The sequence below is a fragment of the Coregonus lavaretus genome (assembly GCF_964263955.1).
Source record: "Coregonus lavaretus genome assembly, contig: HAP1_SCAFFOLD_2598, whole genome shotgun sequence".
NCBI classification, from domain to species: Eukaryota; Metazoa; Chordata; class Actinopteri; order Salmoniformes; family Salmonidae; genus Coregonus; species Coregonus lavaretus.
In genome coordinates, this window is record NW_028160965.1 from 1 (window position 1) to 19,920 (window position 19,920).

The 19,920-nt window shown below is 45.8% G+C and overlaps 1 protein-coding gene across 1 annotated transcript; it reads right to left on the bottom strand.

Moving 5' to 3' along the window:
- Window positions 1–266: 266 nt before the first annotated feature.
- On the bottom strand, window positions 267–19,102 carry LOC311121254 (tripartite motif-containing protein 16-like; the record flags this gene model as incomplete). The annotated part of the gene is made up of 8 exons (XM_084195770.1): window positions 18,927–19,102; window positions 18,471–18,755; window positions 17,996–18,046; window positions 6,348–6,361; window positions 5,548–5,953; window positions 1,095–1,295; window positions 592–646; window positions 267–355 (listed from the first exon to the last, which is right to left on the bottom strand). Coding segments are annotated over exons 1-8 (1,242 nt in total), but the record flags the coding sequence as incomplete, so codon positions are not given.
- Between the last annotated feature and the right edge of the window lie 818 nt (window positions 19,103–19,920).

Sequence of the window (19,920 nt, forward strand, 5' to 3'; positions counted from 1 at the left end):
GAGGACTGAGGGCCTGGTACTTTAGTCTCAACATTATTGTGTCTGAAACAATAACCACCTCTAGAGCACACTAAACTCCAGGACTTGTCATTGTATCCAAATCCACCATCTGTCCCTGTTCTGCTGATGTCTTTATATGAGACTGCTGTATCAACCCACCACCCACTCCACTCCACCTCCCAGTAACAGCGTCCAGACAGACCCTCTCTACACAGAACCATCAAGCAGTTGGTGAATCTGTCTGGATGATCAGGATATGGTTGGACTTGGTCTCTATAGGTCACCTTTCTGTTCCCTTTAGACAGAGAGAGGTGTGTGTCGGCTGTGTTTGGGTCCAGTGTGAGCTGACAGGAATCTGGGAGAAGAGCAGAGCAGAGACCAATGAGGGGAGTTAGAACAATACGTGAAGTCAGATACTGTATCTACCCTGTCTTTGATTAGAGCACAGCAGAGATCAAATCAGAGAAATATGAGGAGTCAGATAGATACCCAGTCTTTGATTAGATCTACTATTGCTATATATTTCTAGAGGGATTGTTAGGAGTGTCAGTAAAAAGAGACTGTTAGTTACTTCAGAATAAAGAGACTCACATTGTAAGAACTGTTCTCTGGTCTTGGGCTCTGGAGGCAGTACAACATCCACTATATTCACTACAGACACACAAACACATTCACAGAGAGAGGGAATGTTATCATCATACCATATTCCACATGTATATGACTAGTAGGGAACTTTCAATGGTCTAAAGTTGATGTTCTTATTATTTTCAACACACCTGTAGTGGAGATCTTGGTCCATTCTCCTTTAAGGACGTCTTCTAGTTTCTCTCTCAGTTCAGACACAGTCTTACTCACATCTCCAAAGTACTGAAGAGGACGGACAACGATGCTGGGTAAGTCTGAAGATACACTGGTACCGGAGAGAGACTGATAACTCTGGGGGGAGAGAGAGAGAGAGAGAGAGAGAGAGGGAGAGAGAGAGAGAGAGAGAGAGAGGGATAGAGAGCAGAACCAAATGATTGAGTTTTAATTTCATATCACATGTATCAAGGCAGTTGAGTTACCTGGAGGAAATGGATGTGATCCTCTGTGTGTGAGAGCTGCTCCAGCTCAGTGCTTCTCTTCCTCAGCTCAGCTATCTCCTGCTCCAGTTGCTCCAGCAGTCCTTCAGCTTGACTCACTTGAGCCTTCTCTTGGGCTCTGATCAGCTCCTTCACCTCAGAGCGCCTTCTCTCAATGGAGCGGATCAGCTCGGTAAAGATCTTATCACTGTCCTCCACTGCTGCCTGTGCAGAGCTCTGTTAAGAGAGAGAGAAAGACTGACTTGTCTTACTTTAATGAGCCATCCTCATTACACTAACACCCCCACCCCTAAAAGCACATTGTGTGACACCACAACCTCCAAAAAATCACATTATCCAGTACCCAACACCACAGTACAATACAACATCCAGCACCACATTCCAACCGTCCATCCAACCCCATCCTCTCCAGCCGTACAGACAGCCCCCCTGAGCCCCCATACCTCCTGAAACATCTCCACACTGTTGATCATTTTGTACAACTCAAACTCAACCCTAAGGCGTCAACAGTGTAGTGGCTTCCTTTCCTCTTTACCATAGCCACTGCCCTAGCCTGAAGCGGGGTTGTTTCGGATGCATACAGTCCACACTCAACGTTTCTAAACGGCCAAACATTCAATGAGATCCAGGGATATAGTGCAACAAAAAATGTTTATTCTTCTTATCTAACAAAAAGGTATTCTCCAATCAACTTAAAGCAGAGATTACTTGAAATGCAAATACATAATATAATATGACCTGTCTGTCTGTATTTCTGTATGTCTATATGGTCAAAAAACTATACCGCTCCCGCATCTAGCAAGGACTCCTCCCCCCGAAGGCCCAACTTCCTGCCTTTATACTAACACAATTAACACAGTACAATGAATGGGCAAGAGGGGGGGCCAAAAACTGAGTTACACTAATAACAAATGAATATATCTCAATCCAGTAAATAAATCATAAAGGTACGTACCTAATATTTCATCATATACATTAATATTTAATATATTTACACAAATGTACATGGAGCTCAGTATGTTCAGTCTTTTATACAAAATATGCCCAAATCGGCTCTAACATACCGGCCCCTAATTGTTGACTGCACTGAATGCACAACAATTACTTAATATTCAAACGTAGAGCCAATACAAAAACATTCTATACCAGAGCACCATTACAGTTCATAGCTATATACAAATATACAAGGTGCCATATAGGAAAATAGTCCATAGATCTCAGTCTGAGTTGAAGTGTAAAGGTGTTCAACTTCCAAAAAATGTCAAGAGTTTGACGTCCACAAAATGTATGACATCAAAGAATGTAAGAGTACGACATCAACGAATCAGAGGTGCACGTGATTCAAAGATGGAGCACTGTGTGTGTGTGTGTGTGTGTCTCACTTCGTCGCCTCAAGAAGCAGACAGAGTTTATTGATAGGTCTCTGTAGGATATTGGTCTTAGTCTTAACCATGACGCTCCGGACAAGACCTTTGGCCCCTGGCAAAGCCTTCACCACACGCCCCATTAGCCAAGAGTTCCTTGGGGCGGTGTCATCGACGATGACCACAAGGTCACCAGGACTGAAGTTTCTCTTAGTTTTGTTCCACTTGTTCCGCTCCTGCATAAGTGGAAGATACTCCCTGATCCATCTCTTCCAGAAGAGGTCAGTGATATATTGTACTTGCTTCCATCTCCTTCGTGAGTATAGGTCACTTCTCTGGAATAGTCCTGGTGGCAGGACTGGCTTTGCTTTCAGATGAAGCAGATGGTTCGGAGTCAGGGGTTCTAGATCGTTAGGGTCATTTGTTACAGTAGTGATTGGTCTGTCGTTCATAATCGCCTCAACTTCACACAAGGCTGTCTGCAAAGCCTCATCATCCAGTACTTGCTCTTTAAGGACTGAATAGAGGATCTTTTTCACCAGTCGGATCAACCTCTCCCATACCCCCCCATGGTGGGCTCCAGAGGGAGGGTTGAATGACCATGTCACTCCTTCCTTCAGTAATTTATTTTGAATCTTGTTGTGATCCAGCTCTTTCAGAGCTTCTCCTAGCTCTCTGTGTGTTCCAACAAAGTTGGTGCCATTGTCTGTTCTGATACTTGTTACTGGGCCCCTTCGACAGATGAACCTGCGCAGGGCATTGATGCAGGAATCAGTATCCAGATAACTAGCAACTTCTAGATGGACAGCTCGACTCACAAGGCAAGTAAAGATCACTCCATACCGCTTCACGTGAACGCGGCCTCGCTTCTCCTCTATGGGGCCAAAGTAATCTATGCCCACATGGGTGAAAGGCGGCAAATCAGGTGCTACCCGATCTTGTGGAAGGTCAGCCATCTTCTGTTCCCCAGCTCTAGCTTGCATCCGCCTGCAGAAGACACAGCTCTTAAGGATCTTCCTTGCTAAGGAGTTGGCACAGGGTATCCAATATCGCTGGCGAAGTCTAGAAAGCATGTGACCTCTCCCAGAGTGGCCAACCTGCTCATGGATGTGGAGTAAGATCAGTCTGGAGATGTAGGAGTCTTTGGGCAGGATCATAGGATTCTTTAGTTCCGTAGGCATAGCAGCTTTGCTTAACCTTCCTCCTACTCTCAGAATGCCATTGTCAACTATTGGATCAAGCTTACAGATTGAGCCGCTTCTCTTGGCACATTGTTTTCCTTTTACAACTAGTGCAATTTCTTGTTTAAAGTGCTGTCGTTGCTCAAATCGAATGATGACCTTTTCTGCTTCATCTAGGTCATCTACAGACAGACTTTCTTTTCCAAACGTCAGTTTGAACTTGTCAATTTGTTCCTTCAGTGAGTTTGTCAGACTCTGATCTGATCCTGGATCAGTTTGGGTGAGAACTTTCCTTTTCTGGCTTAACTGTAGTAGAAGTCTCTTCAGTTTCAGCATCCAGGCAACTGCTTTCTTCAAGCTGTTCCATGTTGAATAGTACTCAATCAGTTTGCTGGTCGGACTCTTTTCTTCCACACATGTACTGTTTACGATGACGTCTTTTCTCACCTCTGGATCATCTGGAGGGATGGAGCCAAGCTCCTCGGGGACTTTCGGCCATTGTGTTTCTGTTTTCTCCAGGAATTCTGGTCCTTTGCGCCATCTCTTTGAGTTCAGGAAAGTTTCAACATGTAATCCTCTTGAGGCATCATCGGCTGGGTTGTGTTTGGAGTTCAAATACCTCCACTGTTTTGCTTTCGATAGGTCACGGATCATAGCAACCCTATTAGCCACAAAAGTATGGAATCTCTTGGTATCGTTGCGGATGTATTTTAGCACCGACTGGCTGTCTGTCCAGAAAGTTGACTCCTCAAGTTCAATCTGGAGCTCCAACCTTAACATCCTGTCCACTCGCACTGCCAATGTTGCTGCAGCAAGTTCCAGTCTGGGGATCGTCATCTGCTTGAGTGGAGTCACCCTTGATTTCCCCAGTATGAATGCGATGTGGACCTTTTCCATAACGTTTGTGAACCTAAGGTAGCTTGCCGTGCCATAACCTTGTTCACTTGCATCACCGAAGTGATGCAGCTGTGCGGTCTTGATTTGACCAAAGTTCTCCGGCATCATACACCTGTTGATCTGGAATCTGGAGAGCTGGTCCAGCTCTGAGAGCCATCTCTTCCATGAAATAGAGTGTTCTTCAGGGATGACTTCGTCCCATCCACACTTTAGCTTGCAGAGCACTTGAAGAATTTGCTTTGCCTTTAATACGAATGGGGCGAGGAAACCTAATGGATCATAAATAGAGCTGACAGTTGAGAGAATACCTCTTCTTGTAAGGGGTCTGTTCTTGACAGTGACCTGGAAGTTAAACACATCCCTTTCAATGTTCCATCGGATTCCAAGTGCTCTTTCAACAGGCAGCTTTTCTCTGTCCAGGTCCAGTTCTTTTATCTGCTTGGCTTTGTGTTCATCAGGGATAGAAGCTAGTACAGTGCGGCTGTTGCTGACCCACTTGGTCAATTTGAACCCACCTTGAGAGCACACATCCCTGAGGTTTCTTGTGAGAGCTATGGCTTGTTCTTCTGTGGCCACTGACTTGAGGCAGTCATCAACATAGAAGTTGGACTTGACTGTTTGAATCACCTCTTCATCGTACCCCTCACAGTTGTCTTCTGCAGTCTTTCGCAGTGCAAAGTTTGCACAACTTGGAGAGGATATAGCACCGAAAAGATGTACTGTCATTCTGTACTCCTCCAATCTTTTGTTAGTATCACCATCCGGCCACCATAGGAATCGCAGGAAGTCTAAGTCATCTTCATGGACACGTACTTGATGGAACATTCCTTCGATGTCTGCCATCATGGCAATGTGCTCTTGCCGAAATCTTAGCAAGACTCCTATAAGCGTGTTTGCCAGGTCAGGGCCTTGAAGGAGTTCACTGTTAAGAGATGTACCTTTATAGGATGATGAACAGTCAAACACCACTTGTATCGTTCCTTTGCGCTTATGGTGAACGCCATGGTGTGGTATGTACCATACCTTGCCTTTCTCTCTGAGGAGCTGTTCTTGTGGTACCTTCTCGGCGTAACCTTTTGTTATCATCTCTTCCATGAAGCCTTTGTACTCTGCAGCGTAACCTTTGTCCTTCTTGAACTTCCTGATAATATTTAGAGCCCGCTGCTTTGCCATGTCACGGTTGTTTGGCAGGACTACATCTTTGTTGCGAAGGGGCAACGGTAAGTAGTAGTGATGGTCTTTGAGGGTTATGGAGCTTGATACTATCTCCATAAACCTACGATCCTCAGCTGACATCTCACTTTTCTCTTCATACTCTCTCTCAGGGAAGTCATGGTTGTACTGATTTACAAGAAGAACCCCCAGGTCGGCCATTGAGATACGATTGGCCATCACCGTAGGACGCCCGGATTCTTCTGCCATGGTACAACTGTTGAGAGGACCATTCATCACCCATCCAAAGAGGGTTTTCACTGCATACGGTCCGTTGCCTTGGCTATTTATAATTTGCCAGGGTTCCATTGCCTTTGGAGCATTTACGCCAATCAGAAGTTTGACGTCAGCATCAATCTCCTTCAACTGAACCTCTTTCAGGTATGGCCACCTTTTGAGCTCTTTCTGAGTGGGAATGTTCTCTCTTGTCACTGGGATCTTATGTTGGGTGTAGACCTTTGGTAATGCAAGAAATGTGTCGCCTTCCACCTTGCCAATCTCTAATCCAGATATCTCAAAGCTCTTGGTAGGACTCTCCTGCCCCATTGTGCGTAGCAGAATTTCAGTCGCACTGCCTTTAGCTTGCAACTGCCTCATGAGTCTCTCCGTACAAAATGTTGCTGAGCTACCAGAATCGAGAAACGCATAGGTTAACACAGACTTGCTTCCATTTGCCACCTTTACTTGAACTGGCACAATTGCAAGTGCACAATCTGTACCGGCCCCGGTATCTTCACCAGCTTCCAGTGAAACAAGAGCACTGCTGACAGTCTCCTCCCGCTTTACTGCTACACCACTCATATCTGCCTTTTGAGATCTAAATCTCTCTCTTCCTTCAATGTGCAGGATAGTGGGGTGCTTTCTTTGACAGCTCTGACAGGTCATCCTTCTTTTACATTCTCTGCTTAAGTGTCCTCTCATCAAACAGCCAAAACAAAGGCCTTTTGATCTCAGAAACTCAACCTTGAATTCATGTGGCTGTGCCTTCACCTGTTGGCAGTCGACCAATAAATGCGCACCAGCACAAAATATACATGAGATACTGGGAGCATCAGAAGGGTAGGTGCCTGGTCTCTTTACTTTGAATGTTTGTTCTTTTAAAGGTTTTTCAGAGTCACAATCTGCCACTACAGCTACTGTAGTGGCAAAGCTGCTTCCCCTACTCTTGGACTTGAACTGCTGTTTAAAGTCAGCTTCTGTTTTGGGTTTTAAAAACCTTTTGTTGTACAGGGGATCTTGAATATCTCCATACAACGGATCCTGCAGTATTTTGGCCTGTTTTTCCATGAACGTTACCAGGTCACTGAACTGGGCCCTCAGGTGACTTCTCTCTAAAATATCACATGCCATAGACCTCCATTTTTCCCTTAGTTTGTAGGGAAGTTTTGACATGATCAGCTTTATGTTGGAGGGAAGATTACCTTTTTGTTCTGTAGGTCTTGCATAGCGTTACAGCAACCTCTTAGATAGAGTGCATAACCACCCAGTCCCTTTCCATCATCGGGTTTGATGTTTGTCCAGTTCCAAGCCTTTTCCATGTAAGCAGTGGTGACTTTGATTTCATTGCCAAAGTGTTCCTTTAACAACCTCTTAGCTACTGCATAGCCTCTTCTGGCTTCCATATGCAGACAACTACGGACCAGATCCTTGGGCTGACCAGAGGTGTATTGTTCCAGGTAATAGAGCCTATCCTGGTGACTGCTTGTCTTATCTTCTATACCATGCTCAAATGCACGCATGAATGGCCTAAAGTTTAGAGGATCACCGTCAAACATAGGTATCTCCCTAACAGGGAGTGTGGCCTGTTTGTGCTGTAGTACAAGGAGGTCAGCAATTTCATTCTGCCTTTGCATGACAGTAGAGAGGTTATCATGGCTGGTATTATGGCTGATACCCGCAGTGTTGATTCTGTGTCGATTGCTAGACCTTGCTGTTGGCTGCTGAAGAGTGTGGTTTACGACTGTTTTCGGAATAGGGTTTGATGGCTTTGTGGTCGGTTGTTGTAAAACTCTTTGTAGTGGGGTCTTTGGAACTGCACCTAATGCAGCAAACTCAACAGGTGATGGTTCAGGTTCCACATAGACCTCTGGTTCCTGTTTCTCAAAATAAGAGTTCATTCCATCTTCTTGGCTTAGTAAATGGGCTGCCACAGAATGGGATTGAGAAGTTGACTCGGTACTCTCCAGGACCTTCAGTTTGGCATTATATGCTGCTATGTCCGTTTCCAGTGCCATTTTTTCCATCCTAACATTCAGTTGAGCTTTCTCCAGTTCCAATGCATGCTTGTCTTGTAATGATGCTTGGCGAGCTAGTAGAGCTGCTCGTTCTGCCTCGGCTTTAAGGCGTTCAGAGGACACTGAGGAAGCAGTCTTAGAATACTTAGTTTTACTTGATATTTTTGACACATTGGAAATGCTGTCATGTGGTTCAATGAGCGTTTGTGGCTCAACTTCAGCCTTTTTCCATATTTCCACCTCTTTCAGGAAATGTTCATAAGTTCTCATTCTTGGTTGATAATAGTTAATGCTCTCCTGTTCCTGTTCCTCCTCTGTGACCAGCTCTAGCACAGATTCATGAGCCTTCCTAAAGTCATTGAGCACAGCATCAAATGCTTCAAGACTCTCATTCACAGTTGCAATGTTTCCTCCATCAACAAGAAGGACTTTTATTTCATTCATTTTGCGTGTACACACTCCAAGTTTGCCTCTCCGGGCTGCATAGAGTGAATTTAGATGCTCCTCTGCCCTCTCCAGTGGAGTCTTATTTGGGATTTCCTCCTCCATCATTCACTTTTAGTTCACTCAATTTACAAGGACACGGTTGTTGGTTTGATTGTTAAACGTAATGCCCCTTTAGACCTCCTTTAATCTTTAAAAACACAGTCATCCATTTCAGCATATTGACCCATTTTGAATTGCACATGTGCAAGTTTGGCATTTTAGATGCGTTTTAAACATTTCATCCCGTTGAGGTTTTGTCCCTTTAATGAAGTTTTAACACGCAGTATCTTTAGATCCTTAAGTTGCATTCGTTGCGTTGATGGATTGCATTTCCACGTTAGGCCAAATATTAGATATATGATTAGGCTACATTGTGCATAGGATCTGTGTTTCCCAAACTTAAACTTCTTAATTGTTTTCACAGCGCTGTATTTTGAATTCCATTCCCAAGTTTATCAAACATTCCAATTATAAGCACATTTGCGCTTCCATAATATGCATGATCAAACGATCGCCTTGAACAGGGCAGCTCATTCATTCGCAGTGGTTACTCACGGCTGGCGAAATCTAGGAGTTCAAATCCTTCCAAGCGAGCTGTCCTTATGGTCCGAATGCAATTACAAATAGAACAAAATCCAGCGTGTGTCCGAACCGGAGATTTCCTTCCGGTAGTAATCCTTCACGGAGTTTTTTGACTTGAATGTAGTGGCTTCCTTTCCTCTTTACCATAGCCACTGCCCTAGCCTGAAGCGGGGTTGTTTCGGACGCATACAGTCCACACTCAACGTTTCCAAACGGCCAAACATTCAATGAGATCCAGGGATATAGTGCAACAAAAAATGTTTACTCTTCTTATCTAACAAAAAGGTATTCTCCAATCAACTTAAAGCAGAGATTACTTGAAATGCAAATACATAATATAATATGACCTGTCTGTCTGTATTTCTGTATGTCTATATGGTCAAAAAACTATACCGCTCCCGCATCTAGCAAGGACTCCTCCCCCCGAAGGCCCAACTTCCTGCCTTTATACTAACACAATTAACACAGTACAATGAATGGGCAAGAGGGGGGGCCAAAAACTGAGTTACACTAATAACAAATGAATATATCTCAATCCAGTAAATAAATCATAAAGGTACGTACCTAATATTTCATCATATACATTAATATTTAATATATTTACACAAATGTACATGGAGCTCAGTATGTTCAGTCTTTTATACAAAATATGCCCAAATCGGCTCTAACAAACAGTAATGGCATTACCCTGGCAACACAGAAAAAACATGATGAACAGTCTGTCATTGCAGAAAACGGACACCCCTCCCCAACTCCCAGGTCAACCCGAGCCAACCAGCTATTGGTGTCCAGGGCTCCATGTAATACCCTCCACTGGACGACCCCTGACCTTTCCAGCACTGGGAGCTTATAGAGCACCCTCCACCTATACCCTGCCATGCTCTCAGCCCCCACAACCCCCTGCCACTGATGCCACTTCACTCCCACTAAGCTCAGAGTATTAAAAGTCAGTAAGTCCTCCAGACTCTCCTGCCAGTCCCCAGTCTCTGCTGTCCCTTGCAGTGGTGGAAACGGTGGTGGCCCCTCCTCAGGCTGCTCCAGCCCTCAGTACTGCAGCATAGAAATCAGAGACCCCTGCTGTATTGAGTCTCTCCTGCCGCATGATGAAGATCTGCTGATCAAGCCCCAAACCGCCAGCCCTCCTCAACAGAGCACATGCTGGTTCCCTCCAGCCCACCTCCGTACGGTACAGAATCCTCTGCGCTGCTTTGAGTCAGAACGCTGCCACCCTTGCTCTCCAGGTCCACCAGGCCTTGTCCCCCCTCCTGGACAGGCAGTTACAGCACCGCCGCCCTCAGCCAGTGATGCCCAGACCGGAAAGAAATCACTGGCTAATTTATGCCATAGGGAGGATGCCGCCAAGTTGTTGATGATCAGAACCCTCCCTCTGTATGACACTTGGGAGAGGAGCCACCAAACGTCCTGGTACACAGTACGTTTGGTCCTTCTGTACAATAGAGTCCAGGTGGGCAGGAGAGTCAAAGCCTCCTGTCTACAGCTTAGCGACAGCTCCCCCACCCCGACGCACTCACGAAACACACGTTCTGTCCAATAATTCCCCAGAACTTTTTATAAAAATCGAAAGGCAGACCGTCTGAGAGACAGCAGCTGAGAGTTTGTGAAAGGCCAGGGAAATGTCTATTTGATTTATCTGTGACAGAGAGAGTTTGGAAAGGTCTGTGAGCAGAACCTGAGAAAACCCAGGATAATAATAATAATAATAATAATAATAAATATGCCATTTAGCAGACGCTTTTATCCAAAGCGACTTACAGTCATGTGCATAAATTTTTAAATATGGGTGGTCCCGGGGATCGAACCCACTACCCTGGCATTACAAGGGCCATGCTCTACAGAGGACCACAGAGTTCTGCCCTCTATAAATCAGAGTACAACTCCACAACCGCAGCCTCATCTCCCCACAACAGAAGTTACCCACCCATCAGGCTCCCTCATCTCCTCACAACAGAAGTTACCCACCCATCAGGCTCCCTCATATCCCCCACAACAGAAGTTACCCACCCATCAGGCTCCCTCATCTCCCCACAACAGAAGTTACCCACCCATCAGGCTCCCTCATCTCCCCACAACAGAAGTTACCCACCCATCAGGCTCCCTCATCTCCCCACAACAGAAGTTACCCACCCATCAGGCTCCCTCATCTCCCCCACAACAGAAGTTACCCACCCATCAGGCTCCCTCATCTCCCCACAACAGAAGTTACCCACCCATCAGGCTCCCTCATCTCCCCACAACAGAAGTTACCCACCCATCAGGCTCCCTCATCTCCCCACAACAGAAGTTACCCACCCATCAGGCTCCCTCATCTCCCCCACAACAGAAGTTACCCACCCATCAGGCTCCCTCATCTCCCCACAACAGAAGTTACCCACCCATCAGGCTCCCTCATCTCCCCCACAACAGAAGTTACCCACCCATCAGGCTCCCTCATCTCCCCCACAACAGAAGTTACCCACCCATCAGGCTCCCTCATCTCCCCACAACAGGAGTTACCCACCCATCAGACTCCCTCATCTCCCCCACAACAGAAGTTACCCACCCATCAGGCTCCCTCATCTCCCCACAACAGAAGTTACCCACCCATCAGGCTCCCTCATCTCCCCACAACAGAAGTTACCCACCCATCAGGCTCCCTCATCTCCTCACAACAGAAGTTACCCACCCATCAGGCTCCCTCATCTCCCCACAACAGAAGTTACCCTCCCATCAGGCTCCCTCATCTCCCCCACAACAGAAGTTACTCACCCATCAGGCTCCCTCATCTCCCCACAACAGAAGTTACCCACCCATCAGGCTCCCTCCTCTCCCCCACAACAGAAGTTACTCCCCCTTCTGCTGTCCCCATCTCTCCCAAAAGCCTTGGAAGCTTGAGCAAAAAGTGACATCTTGGAAGAGCTTTACATTGAATTTCCAATAGGACACCTGCCTGGGCCCTGGTGAAACAGAGAACTGAGCCCTGTACTAGGTGCAGACACATTTTGGAAAGCAAAGACAAGGTCATTGATTTTGGCTCTAACCACTAACAACCTACCCTTACACACCTCTTTTGCTACCCCTGCACTAAGATTTGTGCCATGGCTCAGCACCTGCGCCCCCTTTCCACCAGACCCCCAATACACTTCATTAATCACATCACTGTGTGTCTCTTGCAAGAAAATCATGTTTAAATGTTTTTGGCCGAAAATCACCACAATCAGAAACCAGTAGCGAAGCCCATAAAGCCGCCATGCCAGAAAAAATCATCCATTTAAGCAGATTCTGAAGACATGCCCTTAAGAACCCATGACTCATTTTCTCAGCCTATACCGCTTCCTGGGTGAGAGGACACTAAACCCCTCATTCTTCATCACTTGTTGTACTGACCTTACAAACCTTCCAGGATCAATCAAATAAGACTCAAGCAGAACCTTCTTTTTCCCCTTTAGTCTCCATCAGGAACCTAGAAATTTCTCTCACCGTATATACTGGGCCCTCAGCCTGACTGGCTGTCAGCTATGGATCCAATGAGCCGTCTGAAAACGATACCGCCTTGTCCTCCGCTCCCGCAGACTCACCTCCCCCCTCTTCCTCCTCCTCCACCATTGGCACGGTACCGTCCTCCTCCTCCCCAGTCTCTGCCCCCCTGCACTTCCCCCCTGATCAGTGCCTCTTCCCCAATGACAGGCAATATTTCCTGGGATGAGCCCACCAAGCCTTCGCCCACCGGAGTCTCCGTTACTACAGAAACCTGCCTCAGCTCATGTAGCCCAGCTGCAACCTCCCCACCACCGCTTTCTCCACGGCCTGCGCACCACCACTTGACCCTGCTCTACTCTCCTCCTTCCTGGTACCACCACCACTTGACCCTGCACTACTCTCCTCCCTCCTGGTACCACCACCACTTGACCCTGCTCTACTCTCCTCCCTCCTGGTACCACCACCACTTGACCCTGCTCTACTCTCCTCCTTCCTGGTACCACCACCACTTGGCCCTGCTCTACTCTCCTCCCTCCTGGTACCACCACCACTTGACCCTGCACTACTCTCCTCCCTCCTGGTACCACCACCACTTGACCCTGCTCTACTCTCCTCCCTCCTGGTACCACCACCACTTGACCCTGCTCTACTCTCCTCCTTCCTGGTACCACCACCACTTGACCCTGCTCTACTCTCCTCCTTCCTGGTACCACCACCACCACTTGACCCTGCTCTACTCTCCTCCCTCCTGGTACCACCACCACCACTTGACCCTGCTCTACTCTCCTCCCTCCTGGTACCACCACCACTTGACCCTGCTCTACTCTCCTCCTTCCTGGTACCACCACCACTTGACCCTGCTCTACTCTCCTCCTTCCTGGTACCACCACCACTTGACCCTGCTCTACTCTCCTCCCTCCTGGTACCACCACCACTTGACCCTGCTCTACTCTCCTCCCTCCTGGTACCACCACCACTTGACCCTGCTCTACTCTCCTCCCTCCTGGTACCACCACCACTTGACCCTGCTCTACTCTCCTCCCTCCTGGTACCACCACCACTTGACCCTGCTCTACTCTCCTCCCTCCTGGTACCACCACCACTTGACCCTGCTCTACTCTCCTCCTTCCTGGTACCACCACCACTTGACCCTGCTCTACTCTCCTCCCTCCTGGTACCACCACCACTTGACCCTGCTCTACTCTCCTCCCTCCTGGTACCACCACCACTTGACCCTGCTCTACTCTCCTCCCTCCTGGTACCACCACCACTTGACAACTTTCATGTTTTGAAATTATACTTCATTACTATAATGATTATCAATAAGCCTAAACATTAATTCAGTCACCTCTGGTCGACAAAAACGTATTTTCCTAGTACATTAATTGTAAAATTCATCAACCAGCATCGAGCACTCTGCCTTCTCACGCAAGCGAGGGGCATGTTGAGGTAAATATGCTAACCGCGACGGTTGCATTATGTAATTTATTGGTGGGCTGGAAGATGCAGTGTTTTTTCTTTTCTATTCAGAGGCTATTTACTCCCAATATGAGATAATTTTATATAGAAGGTTTTTATAATGCATGTTTACTAGGGTTGAGGTTAGCGCATCTGAGTAGGGATTATTTGGCCGGGGTTCAATACCTGTCCTACATATCAATCATATTGCTGCTTGTAGCCTATAACTGATGATCCCCACACTAGAAACACCCAAAACTATCTGTGCTAGCAAACCCTGTGTTCCACCCCTCCCCTGTGTAACCTTGAAGTTTGTTAAGAAACAAACACTTGTCTACGAAAAGAGACATGTTTAACGGATTCCGCTTGGCACCCAGCCGAGAGCACACGAAAACCACTTGCAAATTTACCAAAACTAACCAACTACTTGGGGTCTGTTCGGAAGCAATAAACGGAGGCAGATTAGCCACCACAACTCTTATCGAAAATGGCGACATCTGCACCAACACACCCCTCACAAAAATCCCACTCACAACAAGACAAACCTTTTTCATTAACACAACCACCGCCTTGTTCATTCTGGATGCAGAGTGCAGATGTTCCGCTCCAACCTGTTCGCCGACCATGAGCAAAACTTCCTCCACACCTTTCTCCGGAACGGACCCGAAGCGACAGCGTTTCTTCTCCACTCGGTTGAGGCCATCACGCCGCCCTAACAAACTACCCCTACTCCCCCCTCAACTCTAAACGATAAACAGTGGAAACTAATAAACAAACCCTCCACCATGAGAAAATACATTCAGAAAATACGCAAGAACCAAAAGAAAAAAGAATAGTAGCCCTCCTCACGAACCACAAATCTCTCACAGCAACAACTTCTTCTTCTATGATATAATGGCGGTCCACAAACCAACGTTAAAGGTGCATGCCGCCACCTACTGTGCTGGAGTGTGTGGTCAATCACGGTTTCCAACATTTCTAAATCCTCCTACCTAACTCAGTACTTCTGAGAAAATAAAGAAGAGCCCTACTAACTTCTAATAGACCCTCCCCCATCCCCAAAATCCCTTCCAAACCCCTCCAACCCCGTCCAACCTCAATGACCCTACACTTCAATCTTTCCCTCTCTTCAACATACTTACAACAATATAACAACACATGCTCCACCGTTTCATCGACCGTACCCCCCAGACACAAACCATTCCCATGCTTGCCAACCAAATGTAATGAAAAGTTCAATGTACAATGTCCTAAGCGCAATCTAGTAAACACCACATCTTCCTTCCTAATCTGACTTTTGAATCTTGGTCCATCGACCTTTCTGTAAAACTGTAAACTATTCATATAAATGCCGGCCCTTGTGCTCAGAGTACCATCTCTTCTGCCACACATCTATCAAAATGGCTCTGATCTTACATTTGGCCTCACCTCTACCCAGTGGAACATTAATATAAATTATATCTAGTTTCAAAGATCTTTTAGCTAACTGGTCTACAATTTCATTCCCTTCCACACCCGAATGTGCTGGGACCCAGCAGAATCTCACTACTAAACCCATTCTCTCAATTCTCCATAATAACATTAATACCTCCAATAGCAGGTCACTCCTATTAGATTTACCAGATGATAAACTATTCAATACAGACAGAGAATCTGACCATACTATAATTCTAACAGGTTGTACGTCCTCCACCCACTGGAGGGCAACTATTATCACCAACAGTTCAACTGAGTATACTGACAGTTCATCTGTTAGTCTTCTACATATCTGCACATCAAATTCAGGAACGTAAACGCCTGCTCCTGTGAGCCCACTATCTGGGTCCTTGGATCCATCTGTGAAAAGCGGTAAAAAACCATAAAATCTTCTACCAATGTAATTGTCAACCAGTTTATATATACCAATACAAATACATATCCTAAAAGCTATATACTGGATTCTGTCCAGCTTCTGAAGCCAAGTTTTGCCTTGTTCGATAAACTATACACCCGTAATCAATTGTCGTCCTGATCAGAGCTCTATAAATATCCATCAACGATTGGTTATGAATGGGGTGCTGACAGACAGAGACCCACACAACCAACTACTGCAAAAGTGATGGAATGAGAGAGGCAGAGACACTGTACATTGCCATAATATAAAGTTTCTTCTTCTTTGGAGTTTAACGGTGGTTGGCATCCAATATGTTGCATTACCGCCCCAACTGGACTATAATATAAATCTATTTTACTTTGTGATACAAAATGGGAAAAGGGGAAAGGAACATTTAATAAAAAACCTTCCAACTAACCCTACACTCATTAAATACCCACTACCCCATTCCACTACTTTGACCCTATCTGCTCCTGCACCATGCCAACGGCCTGGGAGGACGGGACACCACCACGCAACACACCCTGTAACTCTTCTGAAGTCAAATCTTGTATGCCCAAATACTTCTCTGCAGCTGCCACCACAATATCCATTTTCTGTGATTGACATTCCATTTCTGCGGTATAGTTGATAACCATTGCTATGAACTCTAAGAAGCTAACTTTACTGAAGCATATATCACTCGTTGGCCTATCCCTCTGTGCTGGCACAGATCTACTACTCACAGGGATCCTCTCAGGATCTCTCACCGTTGACCCATCCTCCTCTACTTCCTTCACTGCCTCAGCATACGACACCTTCTGCACTACTCTGACTCTAGCCACCTCAACCTGCCTCTCTCGCACCGGACACTTCAGATCCCCAGCAACATGGGCATCCCAACAGTTGACACACACAACTTTATCCACCGAAACTACACAAACCTCTATCCCATGCCCTCCTGCACACTTCTCACATCTTGGAATCTCCCTCCTACAAACTGCTGCAACATTACCATAAACGTTGCACCTGAATCAGCACAGTGGATTCGCCACAAAAGCTCTAACAGGATAACTGATATATCCTACCATGACTTTGTTGGGTAAAGACTCAAAACTCAAAAGGACTGACAGTGACTCCTCTGTTTCACCACGCTCACCACCGGGTCTGTGTTGCACCAAACGGCGGGAATCACAAACACCAGCAGTCTTCAACCTTAATTGCTCCACTTCTACACTTAACGCTACCCCAGAAATCACTCCTTTCAATGGTGCCCTGTTCCTAAGAGCAAAGCAAGAAACAGATCTTGACCCAAGTTGCGTGACACGCTCCCTCTGGTCAGAAGAAACACAAACAATTATCACAAGTCCACTACAGGTTACCTTCACTGATTCAACTGCACCCAACTCCTTTCCCACCCACCCTGAAACCACAAATGGATCTGCCATAAGGTATGGATCCACTTTGTCCTACAATGTAACTCCTACTGCACCAAATTCTTCTTTATCATGTCCATTGATGCCAGGCTCTGGTTCTGAGCTCTTCACCACACCTTCTACCTCACTTAACTCTCCCTCATTCATTTCCATTTCACCTCCAGAACTCAGTCTGGCGAATGGCTCACTCTGTTTGCACTTGAGTTATAACATTTGAAATGTCTCTATTACTTTGAAACTTTTGTGAGTGTAATGTTTACTTTTAATTTCTGATTGTTTATTATCTATTTCACTTGCTTTCGCAATGTAAACATATATGTTTCCCATGCCAATAAAGCCCTTTGAATTAAATTGAGAGAGAGCTCCATTTTAATGTATAGGGGACTTGAGTCTTTCATGGTTACTCAAGGTTATGTGATGAGGTAACCCCTCTTGCGACTTCAAAATCAGTGTCGGCCCTCGACCCAAAGGGAATGTCCTCTTGGTGAAACAGTCAAGATATTGGTTTCTCTCCTCAGTAGACCCGGGTTCATATCCCGCCGGTTACATTAAGCAGTCTATTCTCTGAAAGGGGTCCAGACAGCATGTACCCAACAGTGGGGTCAGTGGGATTGGAGAGGGGCCCCTCTCTCTCTCTGACTGGAAGAGAGAAGTGAAATGGTGTGTCTCCTCTGGTCAACAATACTCACCTTGAGAGACTTTACAGCCTGTTGGAGCTCCTTCAGGTCCTTCTCTCTCTCCTGGAATCTCTCCTGGACCTTCTGCTGACTCATCCCCAGCTGCCTCTGTGGAGAATCACTCTTCAATGAGCTATCAAGCTTTATTTGTCCAGTAGATCAATAGTATAGTAATGTGACATAGGGCACATAGAGAGGAAGGTCTAAAATCTTGAGGAAGTCCCTTTACCATATGACATTTTCTATGTTGCTATGTGAATGATTATAGTTTTTATGGTAGACGTACATGTATCAAGGGGTTGAGACTGAACTTTGAACTCCTAAAAGGGCATTCGGAATGATAATAGTGTTTGACTTCAGAAAATTGTGATACATTTGGATCAAACTCAATATACTCAAGGTTTGTGTTCATATTTGTTCTGCTGAGGATCAATTTCATTTGAATGATCTCATATTCAAACAGCCTTAGTTCCTACTGTATCTTTAATTATTTGTTTATCAGACAGTCACCAACAAGTAGTTCTGGTCTTACCTGTTTCTCAGTCGTCTCTGCTGCAGCTGACACTGTATCATGGCCTTTATGTTCATCCATTGTACACAGCATACAGATACACTGCTGATCGGTACGACAGAAAACCTCCAGCAGTTTGTCATGATGAGAGCAGATCTTCTCCTGTAGTTGTGCGGTGGCTTTGACCAGCTTGTGCTTCTTGAAAGCAGGAGATTCATAGTGAGGTTGGAGGTGAGTCTCACAGTAAGAGGCCAGACACACCAAACAGGACATGAGGGCTTTCTGCTTTCTGGTCCCAGTGCAGAAATCACACGCCACATCTAAAGGTCCAGCATAGCACAGAGCAGGAGGGGGAGCAGCCTGGAGTCCTGTCTTCTTCAGTTTCTCCACCAACTCAGCCAACATGTTATTTTTCCTCAGATTAGGCCTTGGAGTGAAGGTCTCTCTGCACGGAGGACAGCTATAGACCCCTTTCAGAACATCCTGATCCCAGCAGTCCTCAATACAGCTTCTACAGTAACTGTGTCCACAGGCAGTAGTGACCGGCTCCTTCAGTAGATCCAGACAGACAGAACAACAGAACTGGTCCTGGTCGAGCAGTACTCCCTGCTGAGCCATTTGGACGGTTGTTCACTCTCACACAGACAGACGACACAGAGACTCAGACCAGTTTCGTTTCCACATAAGTGAGTTTTTGGGAGGGCGAGGACTTTCTGGATCTGCCAGATAGGTGAGGTTAGAGGGAGGGAGGGAGGGAGGGATAGAGAGAGAACTGCGTTCAACATGGAGAGGGAGACAAATATTTTAGTTTCTAGGTTAGGGCCCTTCATTTGGAATGAATATAACAAATATGAGTTGTTAGAATATATATAGGGTAACAGTTCCTATGAAGTAAACATTATAATTATTATAATAAGCTTCATAATGCCTTATAATAGACTTATGTGTTATAACACTGATTATAAGTGTCTATAATAATTCAAAAGTGGTTGTAATGGGGGGGGGGGGGGGGGGGGGGTTGATATTGATACAATATACTGTAGTTTAAATGAATACTGTATGTATTGACTGATCATTGAGAATGAGGTAATACTTTACATTACAGTTTGGGTATTACTGTTAGGCCTAGGGTCAGGGTTAGAGTTACTACATTCAGCAGTAACCCTAACCCTAGCCATATCTAGGACTAAAAAGAGAAGACGTTTTATAATCAGAGTTCTTTATATCTCTTCTTAGTCAGACAGAAACCCCCCACATCTTATAGGTGGACGGGGTTATGAACATATCCAATGAATTGTTTTCTGCAACCAGATGAAATGAAACTGCCTTTCAGCAGGAAAAGCTTCTCTAATAATCCTAACCATTGCTGGGTGTCTTCAGAGACTGAGGTATAGAGACACACTGTCAAGTCAAATCATCTGGCTGTGCTTTCATGTCAAAACATGTATTATTTTCTATTCATAAAATTCTA